At 38.2% G+C, this 27,424-nt stretch overlaps 1 protein-coding gene across 2 annotated transcripts; it reads left to right on the forward strand.

Moving 5' to 3' along the window:
• The first annotated feature begins 9,240 nt into the window (after positions 1–9,240).
• NUP50 (nucleoporin 50) lies at positions 9,241–27,319 on the forward strand. Of its 2 annotated transcripts, none has more exons than XM_026114071.2 (8): positions 9,241–9,645; positions 12,734–12,813; positions 14,057–14,140; positions 16,200–16,395; positions 17,747–18,409; positions 19,512–19,590; positions 20,600–20,718; positions 23,112–27,319. In XM_026114071.2, exons 2-8 carry the CDS (start codon positions 12,745–12,747, stop codon positions 23,312–23,314), a joined length of 1,413 nt encoding a protein of 470 aa, XP_025969856.2. In that variant the 5' UTR covers positions 9,241–9,645; positions 12,734–12,744; the 3' UTR covers positions 23,315–27,319. The 2 variants fall into 2 exon arrangements, with proteins under 2 accessions (XP_025969856.2, XP_025969857.2); XM_026114072.2 differs by lacking the exon at positions 9,241–9,645 and adding an exon at positions 10,018–10,163.
• The last annotated feature ends 105 nt before the right edge of the window (positions 27,320–27,424 follow it).

A 27,424-nucleotide genomic window follows, 5' to 3' on the forward strand; every position in this document is an offset into this window, starting at 1 on the left:
TGTGAAAAAAATAGCTCAAGTAATTAGTATTTTTTAAATTAAGACAGTTACTGCTGCAAAGATCTGCAAACCTGGTACAAACTAATCTTTTGTTTGAAGCCTAGTAGAGCAGAATTTACATGTGAGTCATAGAATGAGAAAAATTGACAGTCTTGACCTATTTTGCAGCTGAGGCTGAACAGAAGAGTGATGTAAGCACTCTCAGATTGCTAAGATACATTACTCTAGCAAAATACTCCACTCTTTCATGAAATGTTTCACCTTAATACTGGTGTGTTTGTAAATATTAATTACGGCTAATGACCCAACTTTGAAGTAAGTGATTACTATGACAATGATGGTAAAGTTCTAATAGTGTACAGAAGAATCCTGAAAATGGCATCAAAGAAATCTCTTTGAGAGCAAAGATGGCATTTCCATAGGCATTTTTCTGAGGTAGCACAAGCCAAACTGAACAGATATGCCCCTGACTTTGAATGTTAACTTTTAACTGGTCAATTGTGTCTTCTTTAGACAAATCCATTCTATATAATTAAGAGATTGTGTATTATTTGATGAATATTTTAGTGAAATTGTCCTCCCCACTCAAACAGATAAGAGTGCAGAGAAATCTAACTTTCTCCTTTTGAAAAATCCCCAATTTTTAAAATAATAGCTAAAACACACACAAAAATGAATGGAAAAATTAATTTCACTTTGGACAAATTATAGCAACTGGTCCATGGTTGTTTCTACTTTTTTGTCTTTGTTTTCAAAAAAAACACAAAAATGTTTTCAGTTAATATGAAATTTTAACTTTTAGAATATTTCAGGGAAGGAAATGTAACAGCTAAACAAAACTACCAGTAATTCACACAGCTCCACTATTAACTACTGACCCTCTTTAAGATGCTACAGAGTTTTTCCTCCCTAGGGAAATAGGTGGTGTGTCTTCCAGAGCGCTTTGATGCACAGTGAGGAACACGCCTGAGGCATTACCCTTTAGAAACCTATGTCATGTGCTAGCTAGCCTACACAGCCATCTTTGATACTTACGGTAGCACTGCAGATGGACACAACACAACAGAGATAGTTTATAGCAGGGACAATCCTATTAGGAGACTGCAGGAAGGACAGTTGTGCTTTTTCCCTTGAAGAGTATTGCAAAAGGTAAGTCCTCACACATGCTGTTCCCTGCAGCTCTGTTTTGTACAAAGGCTGGTTTTAGCAGAACTGCAATGAAAAAGTGTATTTGAAAACACCAGAAAAGAAGGCCTAAATTTACATAAATTAATGGGTAACCAAGATCAAAAACTGGAGTCAACACATAGACCACTGGAAGAAATTTTCCAGTGTCTTACTCATACTGATAAAAAAGGCTTGGATATATATGTATAAATACACTTTATTTTAAACATAAACATTTTAGTAATAGTTGTATTTCATTCTTACTCTTTTTATCACCTTTTAATTATCTAAATAAGACAATATTTTAAAATGCCACTTTTGTAACAGAACTCGCACAAGCCCCCTGACTTTGCAATTGTGATTATTCAGGAGTAGTATGGACTCCATTATGTTACTATACATACTCTTCCTCACTGAGGACCAAGAGACAACGTGGTATCCTGAGAGGCTAATTAAGAGATCAGTGTTGACATTTTAGCAAATCCACTTCACTTCTGGGAGATATTCCTTAAATTCCTCCTTTATCATTTTTGCACTAGAAAGAAACAGCCAAGAAAACAGAGCTATTTTATACACAGCTATATTGAGGTACTCAGAGGTTAAACAGTTGATCAAGTAAACACAGCAAAACAGAGACAATGACAAGGAGAAAACCTGTAATGACACCCTAATCCTGGCTCAACAATGAGCATGTTTGCCTGCCATCAGCACAGTAGGGACCTGATGCCTGTAGTCTTTAGACAGCACTGCATATTTTCTAACAATCAGTCTTCTGTATACTGTGGTTTAGGAGTCCTTATACAGCATAACAGATGCATTTCCAATTAAAATACTTGCAAAGAATTCTTCAGGAAACCTTCCAGGCAGCAACGTCCAACCATACAAGCACAAAAAACAGAATGAGAAAATGCCTAAAATCTTATTGAGTGTCTCTGGAAAACTCCTTATTGAAAGAGTATTTTATACATGGACTTTTTCTTAAGCACTATGTCTGCTTTAGTCACAATGAATGAGAGTTGACAGGTAACGCACTTTAAACAACCAAGCTTCTGGAATAATAGGTGTAAGCAGTAGAGAAAACATGTATCTGTTATACTAAAAAGTTATTTAAAAAAATAAATCAAGATTTTTTTTCTTTTCCCATTTATTAAATTTCAGCATGATAGCTGTATTGGACTTCTTGGCTTCTGTGAGTAAACTGCACCGAAATGTCTCGCCCTCTGTAAAAACAGACGACCTATCAAAGCCTCATGCCTTCAACTGACCTGGCGTGGCGGCTGATGCAATCATGTGGGCAGTGACCTTTTCAGCTTAAATAGAATGTGTCTTGCAAGGGCAGCGCTGGATTAGTCTTTCAGTTCCTCTTTATGTGTTCTCTGCCCCCTGCTGAGACAAAATTACAATCTTTATTTCCAGCGTTCAGGCTGAAGAGGGAGTTGGAGGCAAACTGCTATGTCTGGATGACTTTTTTCTTGTCTCATAAAGGTATTTCTGAAGGGCACTATTTTTGCTTTGGAACAAGATACTATTTAGCATTTTCCAGAATGGGACTTGAACCATGATCATTTCTACTGAAAACTAGCTCACACTTTCATAAAGCTCTAGAGTAGCTGCCATCCAGAGTCTTGGATTCAATCTGGGTCAACAAAGAGCTCAACTGCAAACCTTGGCATGAACCCACATTTCTCCTGAGTATGTTTGGTGTTGGTGTTTTAATTGGATCCAGCCTGAATATTTCCCCAAAACTAACTCTCTGGTGAAGGTTTCCTGTATCACTAAGACTGTATTTACCCATTCATGCCTTTTGATTATGTAGTTTAAACATCTTGCAGGACAGATCTTCTCCTGTGCCGAAATCTGGAAAGGGCTGGTTATGGTTCCCCGAGTCTCTGCCGCGTGCACGCCAGTCATGGTGTTGCTCTCGCTTGCACCAGCTGGCAGAGGGCCCCAGTGGGCCAGCTGTCAGCTACAGCTGGCTTCAGGGCAGGCCCTCTCCTGCTTTTTAGCTCCTGGGAGGCTGGTGCCAACTCCTACCTGCCAGAGTGTGATCAAGTGGCCAAATGCAATCTCTGCCTGAATACGCTGGGTTACCCCAGGGGGGCTATGCTGGAGGTTGAGTCTGAGTTTAAACTGTTGCAGTAATGAAAAGGAAAGATTTTTGTAGTTTTTCTAACAGGATATCCTGATTTCAGGAGAACTGTATAGATTTTATGGATTGCAAATGTCAGTGTTCCCTGATGTTCATCCAGCTCCCTAAGCCAGGGGAAAAGTATTTTCATTTAGTGTATTCTGGTTTCCCGCATTGGAAAGTAATCAGAATCATTACAAAACTATAAAACAGGAGTAACCTATGGCTTATATCCAACCAGGATGATACTGATATCTTTTACTGTACTGCTACAAATCTTGGGTCAGTTCTACAAACTGATAAACAGATTTGTGTTCCCAATAAAATCAAGGAGGCTCTATTTATTACATCAAAGTTTGCAAGGTCTCTGAGATACTTATCTCTTTGCCAAAGGTATATTTTTTCTTGAATCCAGTCTACTCATACTAAGTTTTAAAAGGATTATAGTGCACACTTGTAAGACTACATAAAAGCTGCAATCAGACTTTATAAGCTTATTTAGTTTTGTTCTTTACTTCCCAAAGGAAGTGCATAAACAAATTAATTCTAGATCCTAAAAGGGATACCATCAATATCAGTGGTTTAAAAAAAGGCTTAAGCAATTAAGCTTTTATGTTTACTTTTTAACTTTTACTTAAAAGCTTTTACTTAAAACACTACACACATGTATATGTGGTTTACAACAAGGTTTAACTGCAGCAGTTATTTTAGCAGACAGTCGTCTGGACATGGTGGACTACAAATACAGTAGTACAGATTAGTAGTATTGTACAAATACAATACTACAATACAAACACATTTCAGTTCTGCGTCTCTGAAAGTAAGACCATGCCTTTAAGCAGGCCTACTGCATTTAAGACTGCTCAAGTGTGTTAGTACTGCAGAATCAAGACTTAAATTTAGTGCTATTACATTCAGTGAGAATTGCACTACACATTAGGCTGTAATATTTCAAGACCTCATACAAGAAAGCACTCTGGGAAGAAAACAGGATATAACTTTCAGGTACTGTAACAACAGAAAAGTTATATAAAGCAAAGATGACTCAATTTACATCAAAAGTTAGTGAGAAATAGGTAGCTTCGTATTTTTATGCTCACACTGTACTACAAAGTGAGTATCTAAACCAAGCACAAGGTATTTATAAACGAAGGTTTAAAAGCTACTAGAGGTATCAGGCCACTACCTCTGTCAGTTGTTAAGTGTCCAGGGTATCTGCAGTTGGGACCCAGCAACAGACCACCCAAAACCAACCTTGAAAACTTAGTCAGAAACTTGCAGGAACAGAAAAATATGTGTTTATACAACTGTGGCAAAATATCGGCTTTTTTCCCCCCAGTTTACTTCAATTCAAATTTATTCTCCAATCTCTAAGTCATACAAGTTCAGTAAAGCTAACTTCAACCTACAGCATAACTAGTTAAGAGAAAAACGGGATCCTGTATGGCTCCATATTAACTGTATTAAATATCTGCTCTAAAGAGTATGTGTGGCAGGGAACGAGTATTAGTATTTAATGTGAATATTCTTATGTGTATTTATTATGAATACCTGAACACTTACAGGGTCTGGATTCCAATGTGCTGGGTGTTGTACAAATCTGTAAGAAAAACAGTGCCTACCCTATAAAGCTTTATCATCTAAACTGATAATAACATTTTTATCTATTTAAGAAGCTCTGTGAGCTTCACTATGAAACTGTACATGTAAATAAACTATACAGATCTCTGTTTAAGAGAACACTGAGTCCAGGATTTTGACAGCATACCTGAAGAAAATTAACAGAAAAACAGGAGCAAGTTGGGAGACAAAACAGCAGTAAAGCTGATCATGTTTGCATAAATCATATGGGGGCTGTCCTTAGAAATTGTTACTTTATATGAAAATGCTGTTCCCATGCATTTCTTAACCATTTCTTAACCATCCTTCTGGATCAGAAAATGTATTTTGGGTTAAGTTTGTTCATTTTAAGATCTGCATGGGCATTTTGCTTCTGCCAGTTACTGCACTATCATCTGCATTGCTTTGTTTTGCTTTGCAGCCAGACTGGACTGGAGCTACATCTGTGCATCATTCACAGTACCCTGAAAGTGCCCAAAGAATATCTTAACTAAACACCATAGAAGGACATTGCTAGACAAGATCTCCAGAAATTACAAAGTACAAAACCCGGCCTAAAACATAACTAAAAGATGTTTATCTAACCTGTAATCAAAATTTCAAATGATGAGTATCTACTGACTCTTCCTTGGTAGTCTGTTACAATATTTAATTCTCTCATAGAATTTCTAATGCCAACTTCTACTTTGCCTGGCTGTAAAAAAGCCTATTACTATGCATCCATCTCTCGGTGGATATGCAGGAGGTTTTACTGTCTTCCTAACAACCTTTTGCATATTGGAAGATTTATCATCCTTTCCTCCCTAGTTCTTCACTTTTCTACACCAAACAGATAGTAATTTTGATTTTGCTGCACTGGTCATCTGTTCTTCACTTTTTATCATTTTTTTCTGATCTTATCTGGAAATTTTACATCCACCTGAAAGCTTGGAGCCCAAACCTGGGCAAAGTATTTCAGCAGAGGGCTCATAATTATGTGGCTCTTTTTATCAAACAGTAAATTTCCAAGTCTTAAGTTTATCTTTCCTGCTAAAATATTGTGAAAAAATGCTTGTGGTCTACTATAAATCCCCCGCCCTCTCCCCTAACCTTTTTCTGTACTATCAGTTAGAAAGCCAGTTGTTCCATGTTTGCATAAAATTTGCACTGTTTGTTTTATATCTGAAGTGATACACTTCATTTTCTGTGTGGAAATTATGGTGTTATCTGCTCATTCTTAAAACCTTTTCACCTACATCATTTAACTCACTGCCTTCCACCAGAAGAGGATTCCACTGACCAGTAAACTTCATTTGAAAAATTATTTCTAAGTGTTCAACATGTACTGACTGTACTATTTCACTGAGTTGAACCTCTGTTTTTTTAATTAGGTGATAAAATAAAGGTGAGATTATTCTATTTCTACCATAACCATTGTATTCTTTAGCGACCTCCACAGAATACCTTCTAAAACTTCCTTTTTTCCTAAAACAGTTTAAACTGTCCTTTTCAGCATCTTCATTTGAGTCACTTTTACGTTCATCTTTGAAACTCAACCAAAAGTGGGGCTCAGCTGTGTGACAGACACTGCTCAAACACAGAATACTAACCCCAGAGAGTTTAGCAAGCTGTGTCTTTCAGATGGACATTTGGTAGAGAAAAGGGGTATAAAACAAAGGAATATCAAACAGCATAATGGTTTTATGTGGAAGGAGAGAACAAGACAAAAGAAAAAGAAATCAGTAGCAAATAAATTGAGGGCATGGCACAGGAAAAGATAAAAGGACAGCTGTAGAAGGAAACTGGGATGAAGAGAATGTGAAGGAAGGAATGGGAAAAAAATCTGACCAAGCCAAGACAGAGAAGATAAAGTCTAGTCAAAACTGTAGAACTCTCTGAATGCCTAAAGACCTTCACCTTCATTATTTCTGTGGCTGTTTCTGCCTGCAGGGGTCTGAAGGCATAGAAGTTTGCTACACTGACCACTTTACTGTCTCTCTCTACACAGTTTCATTCTCATCTTTGCATTTTTCAACACAAGTAATCTACCAGTAGGTGGTAAACAGTAGAGAGCCCACCCCCATTTAACAGTTGCCCTTTTGTTCTGTATTACACTGTGCATCAACGTAGTTACTAGAAAATGCATTTTAGTTTTAAATAGGTTTTGGACAAAAAAAAAAGTACAAATTCTTTGAGAGAGAACAGCCCATCTGATCCAGAATCTTTGGGGACAACACGGAATATTTCTCCATTTTTACGTAAATATCGTTTGATTAAGGTTATCTACTCACTGTTGTACTCCTATCTACTTGGCCTTGAAGAACTAACTTCTGTTCAGAGTTTTAAGGATACTGGGAGGGGGACAAATAACGCAGCCATTAATGGCTCCAAGCAAGTGAAGAGGCCAAATGACAGCTGAATAAAACAGTAACTACAATCAGAATGAAGTGAGTCCTTCCCACATCTCAAAGGGAAAGAGTGGTAAGCAAACAGGAAACAGTAGCACCAGGTCAGCTTGTAGAAACCACAGAGGAAAAGCAGCTCACCAAAGGGGAACTCGAGGCGCTTGCCTGCAGAAGGAAGTAGCTTTGACACTCTTGGGCTAAACAAGCCAAAGAAGCAATGCAGAGTCCAGGAGCAACCTCCAAGACTTAGAAAAGTTCAGCAGCACAGATCTGAAAATCTAAGTCTTCTAGTGTGATCAGAGGATAGGATCACAGTATTCGTTATTAATAGAGACTTGCATATTTATTGTGCTACCGAAAGCAAAGAGAAATTGTTTTAGAAATTCTCTGCAGACATTCTCTGCAGTCTAAAGACTGCACCTCTGTTTTTGCAACTACAAAGGGGCAAGCCAGGCTGCCCCCAAACTCTCGGAAAGGATATCCTTAAACTACTAGAAGCCTGTAGCAGAACAAGTAAAGGTGGGATGTTTGGCACAGTAATAAGGATATTTCAGAGATTCCATTTTTTAAGTAAAGGTGGGAATTTTGGAAAGGACTACCAGAGAGAATGTGATCAAAGGCTAATGTTTTGAGTATTCCCAGATTTAAGCGAATATTAAAAACATACGGAACCGCTGATGGGATCTAAGCAGCAACCAGTGAAGTATCCAGTTAAAGAAAATTTTAATGGGTTTGTGACCGTCCTGTTTTTGAAAGGGCAAGATACTTCAGGAAACATTTAATTTTAAATTCAAGGTATTAACACTGGTTTATGGGTATTAACACAGGTTTATGTCAACATCATGCAGTGAGCCACATTTTAAAGTGGTGTATCTGAAATCCCAGGAGGACAGGAAAGTAAGAGTTTTACAAATTCTTCCCTGAAAACTGCTCAATATTTTTAGGTTTTGTAAAGAAGAAAAGCATTAACGTGCAGAAAATACATAATTTGAAAGCTAAAAATGGGTAACATAACTGGCAAGTAAGTCTCTGCTACAGGGATCTTAAGGTCCCAAATATGGTAACAATCAGTGCCTCTATTTCTGCTACTGGTCTTTCTGCATTTTTCCCTCCATTTGATGAATTTATATGCTTTGGATGAGCAAAAGGGCACGTCTTACCTCCTTTTTTAACACTAGGTCAAGGTGTTTCTGGCTGCAAGCTTAGCACTGAAAGTCTTGCAGTCAGAACTTAAAAGCTGCGGCTTTAAGGTTAGTTTGGATTGCTTTCATTTTGACTGTCACTATTTTAAAATATTACCTTGGCCATAAACATTGCAGCAATGTCTGGGATGGCTATTTTCAACACATAACCATAGCAGAGGCTGCTTTCTCTACAGTCCCTTCACACGAGCGTTAACCCCACGTACTACTATACCACGGGGAGAAAAGCAAGGCAAGGCAGGAGGGAGGTAGAGAAGGCGGGAGGAAGCCCAGGCTGTGCAGGCCCGCCAGGCACAGGGCTTTGCCACAACCGCTTCCGCGGCCCTAAACGAGGCCGACGTAGGCCCTGCTCCGTGAGTCAGCGGCAGCTGTGCCCGGCCTGACAAGAAGAAGACGCCCTGCACTCAGCCGCCAGCGGCGTGGAAGCCACCCCGACATTACAGCGTTATATACGGCTTTTCCTCAGAGCACGCCCCTCCCCCCTCCGCCCCGCGCCGGACGGCCCCACACACGCACCGCGCTGGGGGGGGGAGAGGGACGGGCCGCTGCGGCCACGTGACTCCCCATTCGAACGGCCGGCGCGAGACGCAGGCGACCTCCGCAGGGAGCATGCGCGGCCCGGCCGGCCAACGGCCGGCCAAGCGGGAGCGAGCCCGCGCATTGGGCTGCCGCCGCCACGTGACGCGCGCTTCAACGGCCGGCCGTGGGTCTGCGCCCCGCCCCTCCCTCCCCTTTTTTGTTTCTTCTGGCCAGCCCTGAGCGCCGGCCGTGGGGAGGGGTTGGGCGCATGCGCGTTGAGCCTGGCCGTAGCGACGGTTACTGACGGTTTCTGTCCTTTTTGAAAAAAAATTTTCTTCGTCTCTCTTTTTTTTTTTTTTTTTTTTTTTGAGGAGGGGGAATAAGATGGCGCTTGCCGCGCTCTGACTCAGGGTGAGGCGACGCGGGCCCTTGGGTGGGTCGCCGGAGGCCCGGCCGGGGGATGGTGAGCGGGCCCGGCCCCGCGCAACCTGCGACGAGACCCCGCCTCCCGCCGCCGCCGCAGCAGCCGCCTCGGCCCCGCCGCGCCGCGTCGCGGGGAGAGCCGTCAGCCGGGCCCGGCCGCTGCCGCCTGTCCGCGAGGGGAGTGAGGGGCTGCCCCGCAGAGGTACGCGCCTCCTTGCCGCCCTGCCTCGGCTCCTCTTCGCTCGCCGCGCCGGTCTCCTCCCCGCCTGCCATCCCGGCTTTTGCCACGGCGGCTGCTTGCTTCCCCCCCGCCCCGCGTTGCCTTTTATATGTGCGGGGATGGGGAGGGGGGAGCTGCTCTTCCTGACTGGCCTCTCGCTGCGATTCGGGGCGGGGGAGAGGGTGAGGTCCGCGCTTGTGGGGTATTGAGGTGGACGGCACGAGGCCGCACGTGCTGGGCCCCGGGGTCTCCCCGGGGCTCCTGGCCGTCCTCTCCAGGCTCCGGGAGGGGCTTTCCAGGCCGCTCCGCCTCTCACCGGGCGGGTCGGCGCTGTGGGCTTTCCCTTAACGCGTGGATTTCAAACGGGGGGGAAGGGATGATCCCGTTGGAAATGTCGCCGACGGCATGAAAACAACATTTGGATCGCAAACGGGAATAATGCCGTGTTGTTACCCTTTATTTCTCACGGTTGCACAGGGCCTGGTTCGCGATTTTTAAGTGTGAGTGGCTGCATTTTGACAAGCTGCACTGGGAAAGATGGGAACATATTCTGCTGTTTATATGTGCCATATGTGGAGGGCGAGAGAGGAACTTAAACTGTGTTAAACTATTAGCCTTTTGAAAAGGAAGTAAGGGGGGGCTTTGTATATTAAACCAGAAAGAACCTACATTGAAATAGGACAGTTTCTCAGGAAATGAGACACATGGGTTTACTACCATGCACCAGTATGACTTCCGGTGCTTTTATGTGTCATGAAGTGTAATAGCCAACACTTCCTGCTTTATAGCAAAAGTAAGGGTGAAAAAGAGTCTGTACAGTATTAAATATGTGTCTTCTCTCTGCATGTCTTAAAGCTTGAAGTACTGAGAGATTACTGACTTTTATTGCTTAGTTTCTCGGTGTTACGTTCCAGTAGTGCAAACTTTGTAACTTTATGGTAGGTAAGTTATGTTGTGGAAAGCAAATACTAGAAATAAATCTTTTTCCTCATAAAGTTGCATTAAAATAAGTCTGTATTTACTAGGTGGATTGTGGTAATTCATCTTTATTTTGTTTGTTAAACAAAAAGATTTGCTTCTTAAAATACTCCCATCTCAACCTATTCATAACATCTGTATGAGAACTTCTTGAGGGTTATGCTGTGTCTAAAAAATATCGGATAGAGATGTTTTTGTGTTACTTCTTGTTTCATAGGTTAGAAACCTGTCTAGAACTCTCTTGCTACTGTCTTCATGTATGTTAGATTCTATTGTCAGCTCCTATTTCTAGTACTGATGTGCAAAAATCATGTAAATACAAGCAGCTCTGAAGCCCAGGCCAAATGGTTTATCCCTCTTTTCTACAAGTGGAGAACAGGCTTTCTAGTTAATGTAGTGCTTGTAATGCTTCAGTGGCTGCCCTTAGAGTGGTAATTTGATCTTCCCTGGAATCCAATGGAGTAATTCTAGGTTACAGTCTCAGAAGCCTTTGAGCTGTGTTTACTGCCAAATAGAAGCAATCCCGTCTTATTCTGCTTGCAAGTGTTTGGGTAGCTGTGTGGAAAGCTGAATTGGGGAATCAGCCTGGCTTGAAAATAAATATTTTTCCTTTTTCACTGGGTTAGGTTTAATTAGTCCTCAATCTGCAGAAAATCATGCAGAGGCATGGCAGGACCTCTGCTTTCAGGGTGGCATGCTTTATGCCATTTTAAAGAGTTTGCACAGAACAGTCTTTTGTCAAATAATGAAATGGACTGTACTTCTAAAAGATCTTAATAATTTGCCTTTAAATGTGTCAGACCAAAATCCTTGTATTTGACTTGTGATATCTGTGAGACTGTTGTGTAGTTATATTTAGTGTTCTGTTTAAAAATATTCCATCTGCTAAACAGGATGAGTTCTGAAATCAACTATTATCATTTTCAGCTCTGACTGTGAATTAATACTTGTGGAATGTTTGGGTTTTTTTGTTGTTTTTGTTTTTGTTTTTTTTTTTTTCCTGACCAGGTCTGAATCATTGCAGTGTGCAGATTTTTTTTGTTTGTTTTGTTTGTTTGTTTTTAGGAATTTTAATTCTTGCACTTGTGTAACTTAAGATTTCAATTGCTACAAAAACTACATCTTTTCCCTGAAAACTTTTCGTGGTTATGTCAGATGATGTAGTTGTTGTTAGCCAGACGCTTCTTCCCACATAGAATTGGAGAGCAGTGTGATTACTTGCCTGGTTTTTCAGACACACAGTAATCTAGCTGGATTCAATGTTTGGTTTTGTATAGAGCTGATGAGTTATACTTTACTAAATTGGAAGTCAGAAGGTAAAAGTACTACAGGCATTATTTCTCTAAAGTTGTTTTTTCTCTATGTTGCAGAGATAACCAGCAAAAAAAGCCATTAGCTGCTTGAACTAATTGCTCTAAAATCCATGATAAACTTTGGGTGTCCCTTGCAAAAAAGTCATTTATTTGTATTGGAATCTTTCGGCTTTTTAATTAGTAATATTCTAGCAGTCTTGTTTTTTGAATTACAGCCTTGTTTTCATTCTTAGTCAAAGTAACTTTGCTGTCCAGTTGCTTCAGTGGGTCCCCATCATCATTTTTGATGCTATAAAGCAGATTAAGTTTCTCTTGTAAAACTATTACTACTTACGTAGGTATACTGAAGCAAGATGAGGTGGGGTATGGAATCTTCTAGCCAGATCACCTTACCTGATTTTTCTTGCAGCCCTTCCCAGTAAGTGGTGATAAGGTATGGGCTGTGGGACTGAAAGGAATTTCTCTAGCCAGCTTTGCTGCTGAAGAAAACTTTTCCTGTAATTGAACTGCATGCTTCTATTGTTGCTTAAATTTAGTGTCAAATATGGCTAAACAGCACAGCTTCCCCAGTTTCACATGCTGTTGATTGTTGTTGCAACATATGTTGTTAATGTTAAAAACACTTGGTTTTCAGTTGTCATTCCAATTTTGACCTACTTCCATATGAACTCTGATTTCCATTACTTATGCTGGGATAATACAAGTTGAAGATCACTGTAGCTTTGAATTTCACTGCTGTACAATTGATTCTGTGCTCTTTTGATTATTTTTCCACACAGGTGTGGGAAAAATGGCAAAGAGAATTGCAGAAAAAGAACTGACTGACAGAAACTGGGATCAGGAAGATGAAGCTGAGGAGGTAAAATATACTTAGATGCTCCCCCCCCCCCCCCCCCCCCCAAGGAAATAGGGTAGTTATTTATGTGCTGTTTATCTTGTGGATGAAATCTATAGTAAAACTGGTTACAAGTGTGTCAATTAAAGATGGTTTTACATAAATCAGTGCGTTTTTTTAAAAAGCTTCCGGTATATGCAAAGTATACAGCAAAGCAGCTCTTAACTATTTAAAATTACATCAACAGCTTAGAGGAGAGGAAGTTTATATTTTTAAAGGGAAACCCAGACTCATTTGAATGCACAGCACTTTTGAACTCTTCAAATGTGTGATTTGAAATTTTTTTTAAAATAGTATTTATTGAATTTAAAAGAAAAGTGGTTTTGATTCCTTGAGGTAGTTAACTCTAAGGTTCACTGGCATACAGTCTAGATAAATTGCTTCAGGTCTCATGGCCTTCTCTAATAGGTCAGTAATAGTTAATTTCAAAAATATGTTAATTTGGAGTGCTTAGTTGAATGTCCTCACACTGCCAGAGGAATTAAGCAAACAGTGAAATAATACGGGTTTTTTGGTTGTAAAAACAGATTTTTCACGTTTAGTGTCCCATATGTATTTATGGCTTGTGTTTCATCTCTAAACAAACTATGTTAGCTTCTCTGCTAGTAAAAATGTTGTATGTTTAGGCCTGTAGAATGTGGGAAACAAATCTGTCCATACTCTTCTAGAAATGTGAATATAAGAAAACCTAATTTCTCCATTTATTGTGGAGTAGCAGTCTTTAGCTGCCTTTGCTAATATTTAACTGCAGCAGCCTGTGGGAGATGCACTGAAATGTATGGTCAAAATCCATCTTCTCCAAACTGAAGCTTAATTGTAACAGTGCATTATCAACAGATTACCTTCAGTAAAGATGTTTTACACCTTTGTTTTGAAAAAGCAGAATTTTTTGATTAATTTGTTTTGATAAAATTGAGATTGCAGCCTGTGTGAAGGCAAATTTAATGCAAAACGGGAGACAGCTGTGAAAGCTGTAAAGTTTCAACTTATCATCCAAATACCTGACCAGCCAATCGCAGTACTGGAACACAGTATAGGTGCCTTTTTTTTTTTTTTTTTTTTTTTTTTTTCTCCCCCCTCTTACCCTCTTTGTTACAGAGAAGTGTTACAGTTGTGTTCAAAACCTGATCTGTGCCATCTCTTCAGACTGTGCTAACTTTATGTATTCTGAGAATCTCACTAACGATTCTATAACTTGTTTTCAAAGGTGGGAACTTTCTCAGTAGCTAGCGAAGAAGTCCTGAAGAACAGAGCTATTAAAAAAGCAAAGCGCCGAAATGTTGGATCAGAGGTAATTAATCACTGAACAATGTTGTAGCCTGACTTAGTTGTAAAATACGACCTGTGTTCAGGTTTTTACTTATTTATGCTCGTAACTTAATATTGTATAGATCTACCATTTATAAGGTATATGCTATTAGCCAGCTCTTATATACAGCAAATTAATTTTCAGTTACTGTTCCTATAGCAAGAATAAGGCTTGAACAAGAATGACAATAATACTAGTGCTTTTGGGGCCAAAGGAGACTTGTGTTCTTTAAAGTATAAATGCAGAATGTTTTAAATATAATCTCTTCTGCAGATGGGGAAGGTAGCATTTGAGTTGCTCTGGCTTCAGTCTTTGTGCAGACAGAAGCTTGGAAATCAAAAGTTAATGAAGTTATCCATACTGAAGGGATGGGGACTGTGTGGATTTCCCAGGCCGATGTTAAAGAAAAGCTAAAATACTAAGTTGCTCTGAGAATGAAAAAAGGCGTTGTCTTTTGTTAAGATTTCTGCTGCTTTTTTTTTTCCGTTGAAGAGTTTTACTGCTATGTGTTCTTTGCAATAACAAACTGAAAATTGAGAGGAAGATGGCCTTTGTTACAGGTTTGCTGTTTGCCCATGTGAAAGCATTAACTAAGTCTAATCAAATTGTAGTCCTTTGAAAAATTCCTGACAGCTGCTTTGTCATAGCTGTCTTTATATGAAACACTCTTGCAGAGCAACAGTGCATGCCCCATGTTAGAAACAGGACAGAAAATTTTACCAGTCATCCACGTTGCTTTTGGATAGGATGGGACTAAGCACAATTCAGGGCAGGATAGCTTTCTCCTGTGCTCTGGCTTTTCCTACTGCTGTCCAAGCAATAGAAAGGAGAAAGCTGTCCCATCAAACTTTTGCCCATAGTAGTTCTAGCCACAGATGTGGTAGAGGATGCAGTTCATGAAAGGACTGTATTGGAAAGAAGACTCTGGTGAAACTGACTTGATCATGCAAAAAACAAACCACAAACTGAATGGGAGGGATTCAGGGGCAAATGGAATGGGAAAAATGGAATTGGCAGAAAAAAGTGGCTAGGTCATGTGAGGAAAAAATAAAGTCAGAAGGCTGGGAGGCTGCTGTGTGAGATCAAAGCTGGAGGAAGAGCTAGCGAGAGCATGTTAGAATACCTAGCTAAAAATGAAAAACAGAGGACTGACACTGGAAAAGCTAAAGCATGAAGAGAAACAAAGAGCCCATACCTACACAGCCATTTCCCTTGCAGATGCTAGAATAGAACCCAGAATTGTCAAGTTTTGCAATTTCTTCAGTGTCTGAAAACAGATGAAACTCAGAAGCAACTCTCCTTTTCCTCTGGCTCTCCAGTGACAGTGAGAGTTCACTTCAGTAATCTGCTCATTAACTGGCAAGATATTATATGTAGTTTCTAAAAGTGCCAGTGTTAATCATGCTAGATGATTACCTTTTAAAACACCTAAGAAACTGTCCTGTAATATGGTTGTTAGGTTAAAGCTATCAAAACTAGATAATGAAGAGGTTACATAAACTATATGTATTAATTATCAATACACTTTATCTCTCCTTCTTTCCTAAATCACACTGGGATTTTCTGGCAAGTTGCCTAAAGCAAAGTTTTTATAGCATACTACAGAGTGTGCTGTTTTGATGATCAGTTTGAAATGCTGGACTCTAGTTGTCGCTGTAAATGCTAAAAGTTTCTGAAAATAAGTCTGCAATTATGTATTGCTTTGTAATTATTTGAAGAAGACAAAATGCTATGAATGTCTAAATAGGTAGTCAAACACATCCACTACTTTCAACAAGTTATGTATCTACTTCCTATATCTAGTTTGTTTGCATACCAGACATCTGAGTCCTTTAAAAATAGTAGCGATGTGTGTCACAAGAAAGCTTAGGAGGAAACTAGTAACTCTGTTTACATAGCTGGCTTAAAATAATGCATGCAAAATAAGGCATGAAGTGACACACTGAACAAGGGTAAAATAAATGGAACATCAAGGTGGGGATGGGAGGATTTTTGTGGGGTAGATGTAAGTAACTGGTTGCCTTTCTTTTTCCTCCCCCAGTCTGAAAGTGGAGGAGCTTTTAAAGGGTTTAAAGGCTTCATATTACCTTCTGGAAAAGCAGGAAGTGGCTTCAGTGGATTTGGTAATGGTGCAGGAATAAAGCCTTTAGAAGGGCTGTCTAATGGAAGCAGTAGTGTCTCTAGTACTCCTTCTTTCAGCAGTTTAAAGACAACCCCTGAAACAGAAATGGCATTTGGTAAGTTTTAAATATATGTATTGAGCAACAAATTCAGCCATAGAATCCATGTGGTTAATTGAGTGGTGAAGAAACAAACTGAAACAATCCTCTAGTTCTGTTTAAAGTTTTGAGACTTTATTCCTCTTTATAATATCTCTTAAAAAGACTTTAGACTGGTAGAGGGGCATACTATCCAATACATGCAGTTTGGGGGTTGGAAATTATATTCATATTTGATCTAACACTGGAGATAAAGGATTTCTAAAAGACAAACACATGGGGATGGAAGTAGGAATTATAAATAACAAAATATGAATAATATAACAACTGGTAACACATTCCAGTTAAATGCAACAATCACCCCATTTCTCCAAATTTAACTTAAAAAAATGCTAATGAAAATATCTATTTGGTATTGGTATTTTTACAAGGTCTTATTTCAGTATTTTTTCCCCAGTTTTTGATAAATGCTAATGTATCACTGAAATCTTAACCTTTGTTCACTGTACTTCTTATATTGCAAACCAGTCTTATTAGAATTTCATCTGTTACGCTTATGTCTATATTTTTAAGACACTTTTCATATTCTGGCAAATCTAGTTCTAGTTTCATGCTTTGATACTCCCTGAAGAATACTGCTACTCAGATAGTACAAAGGATACTTTGTGTTGGAGATGTAGAAAAGTTAACCATGCTACAGGGTTTTAAAGTCAGCATGCCATAGAGTAGAAATGATGGTTCGAAACTTAGTTACTTAGCTTTCAGTAAGTTTAAATAAAAGAGGGAAACTTAAGTACTTAATGAAGACTTTCTCAAGGTGCTTATTTATTATGTTTTTATATAAAAACCACTCCAACCATGCAAAAACTTTGGCTAGTATGTTCAGAGTTTTAATACAAGTGGCAAAAGATAACTGAATACTTTGCTTTAATAAGTCTTGCAACTTAGTAAAACATGTCTGATTAACATTTTAGGGTTTTCTGGTAACATACTAAACTCTATTTCTTAACATTATTCTATGTGATTTCTTTGGCTTTTTCTACAACTGCATATTCCATCTGCTTTACCTGCCCTTGAACTTAATTTGCTTGTATTATTTGAAGTTCAGGGTTTTGTTCCCCCCCCGCCCTTGATGTACTCAGTGCCCATATGCTTTTGAACCTCTAAACAGCAAAAGTTTGTTTCATAGCATTGTTTTGTTCGCTTGTACTGCTCTGCAGGGTACAGATTGTTGTGATGCAATTCAGGGGTCATAACTGAGCAAGGCTGAATAATTTGATACAGAAATATTGAGGAAGTAAGTGCAAGTTTCTTTTGAATAATGTGCTTTTGGAAGGAAATGTTCTAAACCATGTTTTTCTTTTAATAGGATCCACAATGTCAAATGGTCCTACTGCTACTGCATTCACTGAGAAGAAGGCTGCAAGCCCCAAAGCTAACGGTGGCAGTCAACCATCATCATCTGGCTATTCTCAGAGTAAAATGTGTAGCTCTAGTGTTTATCACAAACAGTTAGCAGCTTTAAACTGTTCTGTGCGTGACTGGATAGTTAAGCATGTGAACACAAACCCACTATGTGATCTGACACCAATTTTTAGAGACTATGAGAAGTATTTAGCAAATATTGAACAACAACATGGAAGCAGTAGTGATAGTGGCTCTGAAAATGAAGGCAACAAGACACCTAGCACTCAGTCTGTTTCTACATTTGGGAATTCAAAACCACAGCAAGGATCAACATTTTTGTTTGACAGCAAGAAAAATGAGGATACTTTGGACAAAAATACTGAAGGTGCCTCAGAAAAGAGAGACCCATCAGTAGGAGTTGCCTCAAATGTCTCGTTTAATTTTGGAAAAAGTGTCGACAGTTCTGTTTTGGGTTCCCTTGGTTCTGGAACACTAAGTAGTTTCTCGTTTTCTCCTGGAAACTCAGGTTTGTTTGGAAAAGATGCAAACCAGGCTAAGCCTGTCACTGCAGTGTCTACCAGTATACTGGAAGCTCAGACAGAAAGTGGCAGTAGTGATGATAAAGGTAAATTTTATTCCATAAATCAGTTTAATGAAAAGCTTGGAATGTACGGGATTTAGTATTATTTCACCTTTGCAGTATTCTTATTTTGAACTAGATCATAACTGCTCTTGAATTCGAAAGCTGCAAAACTGTACCACTGGTCCAGAATTCTTGGTCTTAAATACTGCTTATGTAATGCTAAGAATATATAGTTATCAAAAGTTCTGCATTTCAATTGGATTAATACTTTCTATAATAGCAGAATGTAATTCTTTAGTTGAATACCAGACTTCAAACTTGATCAAGTTTTAAATTTTTAGATAAATGGATTATGAACACAGACTGAATTTTATGGTAGAACTGCTAATGTTGGACAATTGCATGCTTCACTCTTTGTGGAGCAACTGGTATGCTTACCCTTGAGCCTGAAGGATGTTTCAGTCCTGCTGCTTTTCACAGTAGGTTTATTAAGAGAGCCCTCCATAAAGTGTGTAAGACAGGGAACAATTTCATAGATCTTTATTGCCCCTTATAGACTTGTTAGTAAGTTGCATGCCATCTGGCAGTGTTTATCTGTTAGTTAACTAAGTTGGGTACAGTTAGCCAATAGAAATCCTAGCAGCTGAGGGATTGGAAAGACATAATCCTGCTACTATCTCTTGCTATCATTCCTGCAACTGATTTCCATTCCCTCCCAAATTCCCCTTGTCTGTTAGAGGTATTTATTATGCTTTTCCTAGACCTATTTGTGGAGACTGTTCTTCGAAATGTTACAGCTGTTTTCCCCTTAACAAAACGTTTTGGCTGAAGTTTGATTTGTTAGGCTTTATATTTTTAATTTGTTTTTGAGCAATTATTGGGGGTTGATACTCTGATCCAGTTTAAACTGAAGATGAGCATGAATGAATGAAAAGCATATAGAAGACTTCTTCCATAGGTGAAGCTACTTCACCTTCAGAATCCAAGTTCACTTAAATGTGTCTTTGTGATCTCTTGAGAGGCTATACATGTATATGTTAAATATAGCATGCATAAACTAGTTTTAATACAACAGCAAAAATACCTTCTAAATTACGTGCTTACAGCATTAATATATCAGCTGTATTAAAACTTTTTTTTAAAGGGGGAGAAGAGGAGGAAGAAGAGCCACCAAAAGTCATTGTTAATGAAATAAAAGAAGATGATGCTTTCTACTCAAAGAAGTAAGTGACTTTAACTTGGAACAGTGAATAGAATCATAATTTACAGAATAAAATTTATATTTTCGCATTGCTAGTTCTTTACCACTGCAGTTTGAAATTAATGATGTATGGTATATGTTCTTGACTAACTTGTTATTAAGAATTCCTATGAAGCTATGTAGAATCTGAATTTCCACTTGTATAAAGTTCAATTAAAGACAAAGATATGTGTAGGTGCTTATTAAAATCCTTGTCTCACTTGGACTCAGCACTGAGAGCTAGTTTGTGTCCTACTTGTGATCAGTTTCACAAATGAAGAAATTCTTGCCTTCATCAGGTTTTGTAGTATAATCCTCACAATTTCAATTCACAGAAGTAACGTACTGTACTGAAAATTCAGTCAGATGCTCAGCTATTTGCATAGTCTAAAATAAGACTCTTCATTTGGAAAATGCTGATCTTTGTGTGAAGCAGTGTGCAAGTTGTCCTCTTCAATTCAAAGTGAGATGTTACCAGAAGCAGTTTTCTAAAAACATGTTTAATAGTGCAAATAATTGTAGTTATGCTTGATACTGAGCACAGAACTTGTCCTTTAAAAAAGAAAAAAAATTACTTTATCTGAGAGAAGTTATGTACTGATTTTTTGAAGAATGAGGTTAGGTCTGCTGGACTGTCACTTAAAACAATGATTTCAAATTTTTAAAGTAGTCTTGTTACTACTTCATAATGATGCAGCAAGTTCTTACAGTTTTGAAGTCAGTGTTCTTAAAAAGAAGCTTATGATAATTAAAACTTATTATTCCTTACTCTTCTTAGACCCTGATTCATGTGGCTGTTTCATTTGCTAACAGATAGCACTTACCAGTTGAGAAAGAGAAAGTTAATCATTCCTTTCAGTACTACAGTGACAAACAATACTCTATATACATAATGTACAACCCAGGTCAAGAAGAATAAAGACCGATGCAGCCCACAGCATGTTTATCTTTGACTTCTGCATATCTGCACAAATGACTTTTTTTTGGCACAGGTGCAAACTGTTCTACAAAAAGGATAATGAATTCAAAGAAAAAGGTGTAGGAACATTACACTTAAAACCAGCAGGAAATGAAAAAACTCAACTTCTAGTCCGAGCAGATACCAATTTAGGTAAGTAATTTTTTTTCTAGTAAGTCTTTATGTAATATTTGCTGCTAAGCACTTGGATTGCTCTAACAAGTATTCTGAAATACTTCCTTGCACTGCTTGAAGAACCCTAGAAGGTTATGGTGTTTGGGATTTTTTTTTCCCCTGGAGTGTGTGTGTGGCCGGGGGGGGGGGGGGGGGGGGGAAGGAGGGTTGTGTGAATTCCTCCCCACCCCTGTTCTTTTCACAGTTATTCTCCATCCCTAGCTTGAATGGCTTTTGAAGCTTGACTTAAGGCTCCACAATAAAGTATATATGTATATGTATTGGAGGTGTGGTGAATAAAGATGTTGCTGTTTTGTATAATATAATGCAGGGTTTCAGTATTAAAAAAAAAAAAATTCAAGAAATTTCTTCTGCAAAACTTCTCAAAAAAATTTATTGGGGATAAATGACTTCTGTATGCTATTTAAAAGATGAACAAGTTTTGTGCTAAGAGGCAGGCCAACTGTCACTTGTTTGCAATTCACTCTGAATATATAAACAGTTGACCACGTGGGCAGACATCCATTGTACGTGGTGGGAGGTAAGAGGGAGTTATATAAAACAGGCATGCAGGATTTTGATAAATGCATTGCTTTTAATGTGCACGCTGAGGTCCAAGTGCCAAAGTCTTCTAGCTAATTTTCGGTGGATCACAAATGGTAGATTGACTACGGAATTAAAGTAGCCTCTAGTGTGATAATTCCCCAGTATATTTCATGAGATGAACTTTATGACACACATGCTGATGGAGGGGGAGGGATGACAAAGACTAGTTTTCTGCTTTTTAGATATTAGGAGAACTTGATGTATTCAAAGATGATTTTTGAAATGAATCATTCTGATTCAATGTCAGAACAGTTTATAACTCTAAAACTGTAGAAATCAGTGTTTTGATACTCGCTCTTCACAAACTTCAGTACAACTTCAATACCTCCTTTCAACAAATGTGCATTTGTAGTTCATATGCACTTCACAACTTCCATAAATTAGAACAAATATTAGGCTTATAAAAGATGAGAGCTACAGGCATGCTGTGCTGTAGGTTATCTATAAAGCTTACCTCAGTTTTGGCTTATAAAGCTCTCTGGCAAGTCTAAAAAGGAAGCCATTACATGCACATTAGATGAAGGTTTTCAAATGTCTGAGACTAGGATACCTGTGTCACTTTTAAACTGTTAACTACTTTCAACTGAGACAAGGTTTGCCAGATAAAGGGAAATTCTTGTTAAGCAACTAAACTGGAGGCTGACATATAGCAGTGTTGTCATTGCTTTCAGCATTGCTTTATGGGTTTCAATGTGTTGAATAGAGCAGATGAAAGCTTGCTTTCTCAAAGTTGACTACCCTGTAACAAAAGTCTCAGGATTTTCACTCAGCTGATGCTACTTTCCATTGTGTGGATTTACATTCCCTCTGCCTTCATCTGAGCTGATGTATTAGGAAATCTTTCCTTTTTCTTCAGTTCATATGCTTTCTAAAACATTTTCAACTTAAATGCTTCTTACAGCTTGGTGTTTCCAAGCCTTGGTTTCTACAAGCTGCTACTGTCATAGTGATGCACACTCTCCTTTTTGCTATCTTCACACAGTGCTGTAATGCTTTCCTAAATCTCACTGTGTTGAAAAACTGAACTGGAAAGGAAGGCGAAGACTGACTTTTTCCTAAATACTACTACCGTGTTCTGAACTATTTACCAGGTTTACAAAATGCGTGCATCTTCTGTTGAAGCAGATTTGAGTTTGTTTGCAACTGTTTTAATAGACCACTAATACTGAATATCTCAAACTTACTAGATAACTTACTAAGTTGAAATACAGCTGTTAATAGTAACTCAGTGATAGACCACACCAGACACACTTGTATGATTTAAGGATACAATATACTTATTCATATTCTACTATAGTTCATCCAGTTTCAGATTAACATGTCTGTATGTGTGTTAAAGCTAACTTTTTGCTTCTGCTTATGGACTACACTTGATGTTCAAAATGAGTAACCTACATAAGCATAAACTAAGCACTGTGAGTTGAATCCTTATTTGCTACTTCTCCTTTGTCCTGTTCCCTCTTCCTTGCTTGTCCCTGCTATCATTTGATATTCTTTAGGCTCCTCCCTTTTCTAAAAGGAGTACATCATAGTATTTTTACAGATTCCTCATTCCTAATGAGGAAAGAAATTACATAAGAACAGTGACCACGAGCAGATGCTTAGGGAGCAGTAAGAATAAGACAAATGTATATGACACTTGTGAATTGCCTTCCTTCAGTACACAAATTTATATCCCTACTTAGTAAATATACTAACATCTTCATTGCAATAAAAGCTGAAAATTTGCTAATTAAAAAAAAATTTTTTTTTCCGCTCAAATACAGGAAACATACTGTTGAATGTGCTAATTCCACCCAAGATGCCATGCACAAGAACTGGAAAAAACAATGTTCTTATAGTTTGTGTTCCTAATCCACCCATTGATGAGAAGAATCCAACTGTTCCTGTCACTATGTTAATACGAGTGAAAACAAGTGAGGATGCAGATGAGTTGCACAAAATCTTACTGGAGAAAAAGGAGGCTTAAAAATATTGCAGTCAGTGATTTGAGGAATTATTGCCAAACTGCTGCTGTTTTTTTTTTTCCCCCCCTCCCTCTTCCATAACTTCACTTGAACACTTAACTCTTTACTCTGATATTAAGAACTATTACAGGAATTCTGAGAGGAAAAGCTAAAATAGCTAATAAAAGCTTTAATAGAACACAAGTGTTGGACTGTGCTCCGTCATTTTCAATAGCTAAATGCAGGACCTCTTCTGGATAAAGCATATTGATTTAAATCAAAGCATATGTTTTTAAACACTGGTCATTTTGACTGAATGGAGTGAAATCAGAGTACAAAATGTGGTACCAGATATTCCTCATGGACTGTGGTGCAATGCAACAAACCTCATGTTTTGAGAAGCAGGACATTGAAATTTAACTGTTGAAACGGTTTCTAGATTCCAGATTTTTAATATTAATTGGTCTGTCAGATTCTTATGCAACTAACTCTTTCAAATTGTCAATGACAATGTACCGGAACAACAAAGCTACTCTATAGCATACTGTGTTTCAATGCCTGCAGATGTGTGTGTGTTTGGGACTCAGAGACTGCATCTCCAGCTCTTTAAAAGAAAAATTGCTTGTATAGTCTTGTTGACAGTAGTGTTTCTTAGCGAAGAACTATCAGTTCTGTTTTCACTGTAGCAACAAGCTAATGATGTGCAATAGTATAAGCAGACAACTGGAAGACTGTTTATTTTTGACCACAAACACAGTTGGCATTTACTGACTTCTGTCAAGTCAGAGGCAAAGGGTTGCGCTTCCATTATGGGCACTCTCAGAGGTATTCTTCCCTATTCCCTCAGGCTAAAACTGAAACACAGCAGAGGCAGAGTTGTAAATCTTATACTTGTCTTGCTACTAGTACTTTTCTGAAGTTGTCTCTTTTCACAAATGTAAGTTTCAGGATTTTTATAAGTCTTTATATGGTCTCTGAACATTACCAAGAGTACCTGCATAAATGGGTCTGTTAGTAACTGTTTTTCCATGTGCTAAAACTACAGTGCATTACATTAAGCATTGGGGCCTGGCTTGCAGTTTTTGCAACAAGCTTTCTTATGCAAGCAGGAATTGCTGGGTTAATGGCTAATGTAGATTCCAGCTGGGTTAAAATTAACCATGTGGTGGTAATTCACAGATCAGAACATCACTCTGTTCCCCAATTCTTGCAAACTCCACTAGACCATGGTTGGTTATTCCTTGTCTTTTTTTTTTTTTTTTTTTTTTTTTGAAGTCTTGTCCCAGTTTGCTGGAAATTCTTTCCCCCAATGGTTTTCTTCCAGCTTCACTTCCAGCTCTGGAAACTGTGAAAAACTAGATGCTAATGTTAAACTTGAACTGCTTTCTGATTTGTCACACTGACCAGCTCTTCAGAGATGGAAGAAACATGCCAACCTGTCTCTGTCTAATCAACACAGAGAAAATACCCATTTTGGGGAAAAAAAGCAGCATGATGCAGTTCTCCCAGGACACTATGAATTTGATCATAGTGGCATCCTGTGAGTAAGGGGAAAAAAAAAAGTGGTACCATTTCATTAGATGTAGCATATCTTATCTTTCTTCCCACTGGTCTGTATGGGGGACAAATGGCTTAATTCAGTCCTAATTAGCTGCACAATTCAGGTTATGGCCTTTTTCTCCTCTTAACCAAAAAGAGGACAGTCTTTAGAGGATCTACAGCCCTCTTGACCAAAGTTGACTGCCTTGTTCATGTTTCAGCTACACTGAGATCACAGGCATTGCATTTTAAAACTCAAGTGTAAGGGGAGCACAGATACTGTTTTCACGTACTTTTTGAAATATAAACTGGTGCCTTCTTTTGCATCTGGTTTGGTATTTAACCACTCAAAGTAAGTGGTATTGGTTTCCTCAAAACAGTGTGGTTTTTTTGTTTTAAAGTCTTGCTGATACCTAAATTGGAGGCCAAAATCTGAAGGCTTGCATGTTAATTGTGTGTGTATGAATGAAAAGCAGAATATTGCTTGAGAATTTATTATAGGCTCAGGTTGAGTGTCCAAGGGCTCAATTAACTTTGCATTTGTCTTTTGACTATAGTGTCTTAAAACAGGTCTTGGTGAAGCAAGTTCCATAGACTACAGGTCACTGTTACAGTAAGCAGACTTATTATGCATCTCACCTTCAGAGCAATTGTGTATAGATTGTTTCAGGGGTTTCAGTTTTGTCTTTATTTCCAAAAGCTCACAGATGGAGCAGTCTGTTTCTTTATCCATTGAAATGCGGACCAATTAACTTACACTGTTGAGACACAAACAGACCTTTCCAAGTATCCTTAATGAATTGCCTCTGAAATGAGGCAGTTTTGGGGTTTTGCACATACCTATTTGTCCAAATTCTAAAACTTGCAAACTGAGTAATTGCTAATGTATCTTTGTTGTGTTTGGGCATTTTGAGGGTGAGCATAGAGCATAAGAAAAAAATAGAATAATTAAATAAGTTGTGCCAGGAAAAATTGAACCTTACAGTATCCATGGTAGCAACTAATATTTTCTGTTGTCTGTAGGAAATAATTAAGATGAGACATCTTAATTCTTCAGCAATGGTGTGTATCAGTAAAGCCAGGGGAGGGGATGTAGTGGGAATCTTGTGTTAAAAATACTATATATCAATTAGACTGTTAGAGAAAAATATATGCATAAACAGCTGATGTTACCAAGTCTTTACATTCCTCATCCTGGTATGGAAAATTAATGCTAAAAATAGAGGAGAAAAGAATTTCACTGAGAACTAGAGATTTTAATCAATATCATTCCTAGTGACCCTGCAATTATCTGGATTTCAAAGCAGGAAAAATAAGGCATGTGTTTCTCACTTTGTATTCAGTTATAAAGCACAACCGCTCTCCAATATTGTTATAAAAATACATTTTTGATAATGCTTCAGTTTCTAGTTAAGATGCCTTTATAAATATTAAAATATATAATTATTGTGAAAAGTCACAGATTATTATATAGAAATTAAAGCCTAAAATCAATTAAAAGCAAAAGTTAAGTGGAGAACATAGAAAAAATGACTGAAGCTTTGCATGATGAAGTGGTGTGCTACACAAGGAATTTTGATCAGAATTTGGCTTCGATGAGGCATTCCTGTATCTTGGTACATACACAATATTTAATAGCTGATACCTGATGTTAAAGATGCAAGTTTTCTCCCTAATTTGAGTTAATGATTTCACTGTTACAGCTGTACATAAGTGTTGGAGTATCTTATGGGTCATACACATTCTTGCTTTTGCTGTAATTTTGAAGTTTCTGCTTCTTAGAATTCTTCCCTTTCCCTCCCATCTCCCACTCCCCTCAAAAGAAAAAAAAAAATCAAGAGCTCTACTTCTTTTAATTCCTAGAATCATCCATAAAGGAGATTATAGTTGGTTTGAATTTTATTCTTAAAAAAAAAATTTATTTGCTATTTAGCAAATAAATAGCAAATAAATTTGCTATTTGCAGTTTCCTAAAATGTACTTCAGGTCTGTTGGGGAGCACAAGAGTAAGTGTTCCTATAGTTCCCTTTGGTTGACTGACATGAAAATTCAAGTTAAGTTTACAATGAAGAATCTTTCAAGTGAACATGTAGTATGTAAACCAATTAAGATGTATGCTTTAATTTTAAGAACTCTAGTTTAGCTCTCTTTACAGCACTGTAACATTTTAAATGTCCTTAAAGACTTTTTTTGATGCCTTAAATAACTTAATTGCATTTGCTAAAATTTTGTAGCTGCTGCCTGTGTGCAAAAATTAACTGACATTAAGCAATTTAAAGTGGCATGAGCTAGTATGAATTCAATGAAACTGCTGAATGTGACAATTTGTTAATTATTGTTAGTAGATTTCAACTGCCCTGAATTTTTCAGCGGATACTTATGTTGCACATAACTTGTAATGTAACAATGTTTTCATTAGTTTTAATACATTGAGGAAGTGTACAAAAAAGTCCATGGAAAATGTGAATAAATGAATGGGAGATAACATAGTCTGTGTGTGTCCCTTTTGCTTTGACTAAAAAGAACTATTAGTGAAATGAATTTTACAGTCAGTTGCTTGCACGTGAAGTCCAGCCCTCACAGCTCGAGCTCTT

Source organism: Dromaius novaehollandiae, chromosome 1 (genome assembly GCF_036370855.1).
Source record: "Dromaius novaehollandiae isolate bDroNov1 chromosome 1, bDroNov1.hap1, whole genome shotgun sequence".
In the NCBI taxonomy this organism is placed as follows: domain Eukaryota; kingdom Metazoa; phylum Chordata; class Aves; order Casuariiformes; family Dromaiidae; genus Dromaius; species Dromaius novaehollandiae.

Bases quoted from the DNA above. Each gene is read 5' to 3' on its own strand.
- NUP50 (XM_026114071.2), top strand. From the start codon at position 12,745: ATGGCAAAGAGAATTGCAGAAAAAGAACTGACTGACAGAAACTGGGAT. The intron at 16,396-17,746 runs GTAAGTTTTAAA...TTCTTTTAATAG, and splicing joins TGAAACAGAAATGGCATTTG to GATCCACAATGTCAAATGGT. The intron at 18,410-19,511 runs GTAAATTTTATT...TTTTTTTTAAAG, and splicing joins TGGCAGTAGTGATGATAAAG to GGGGAGAAGAGGAGGAAGAA.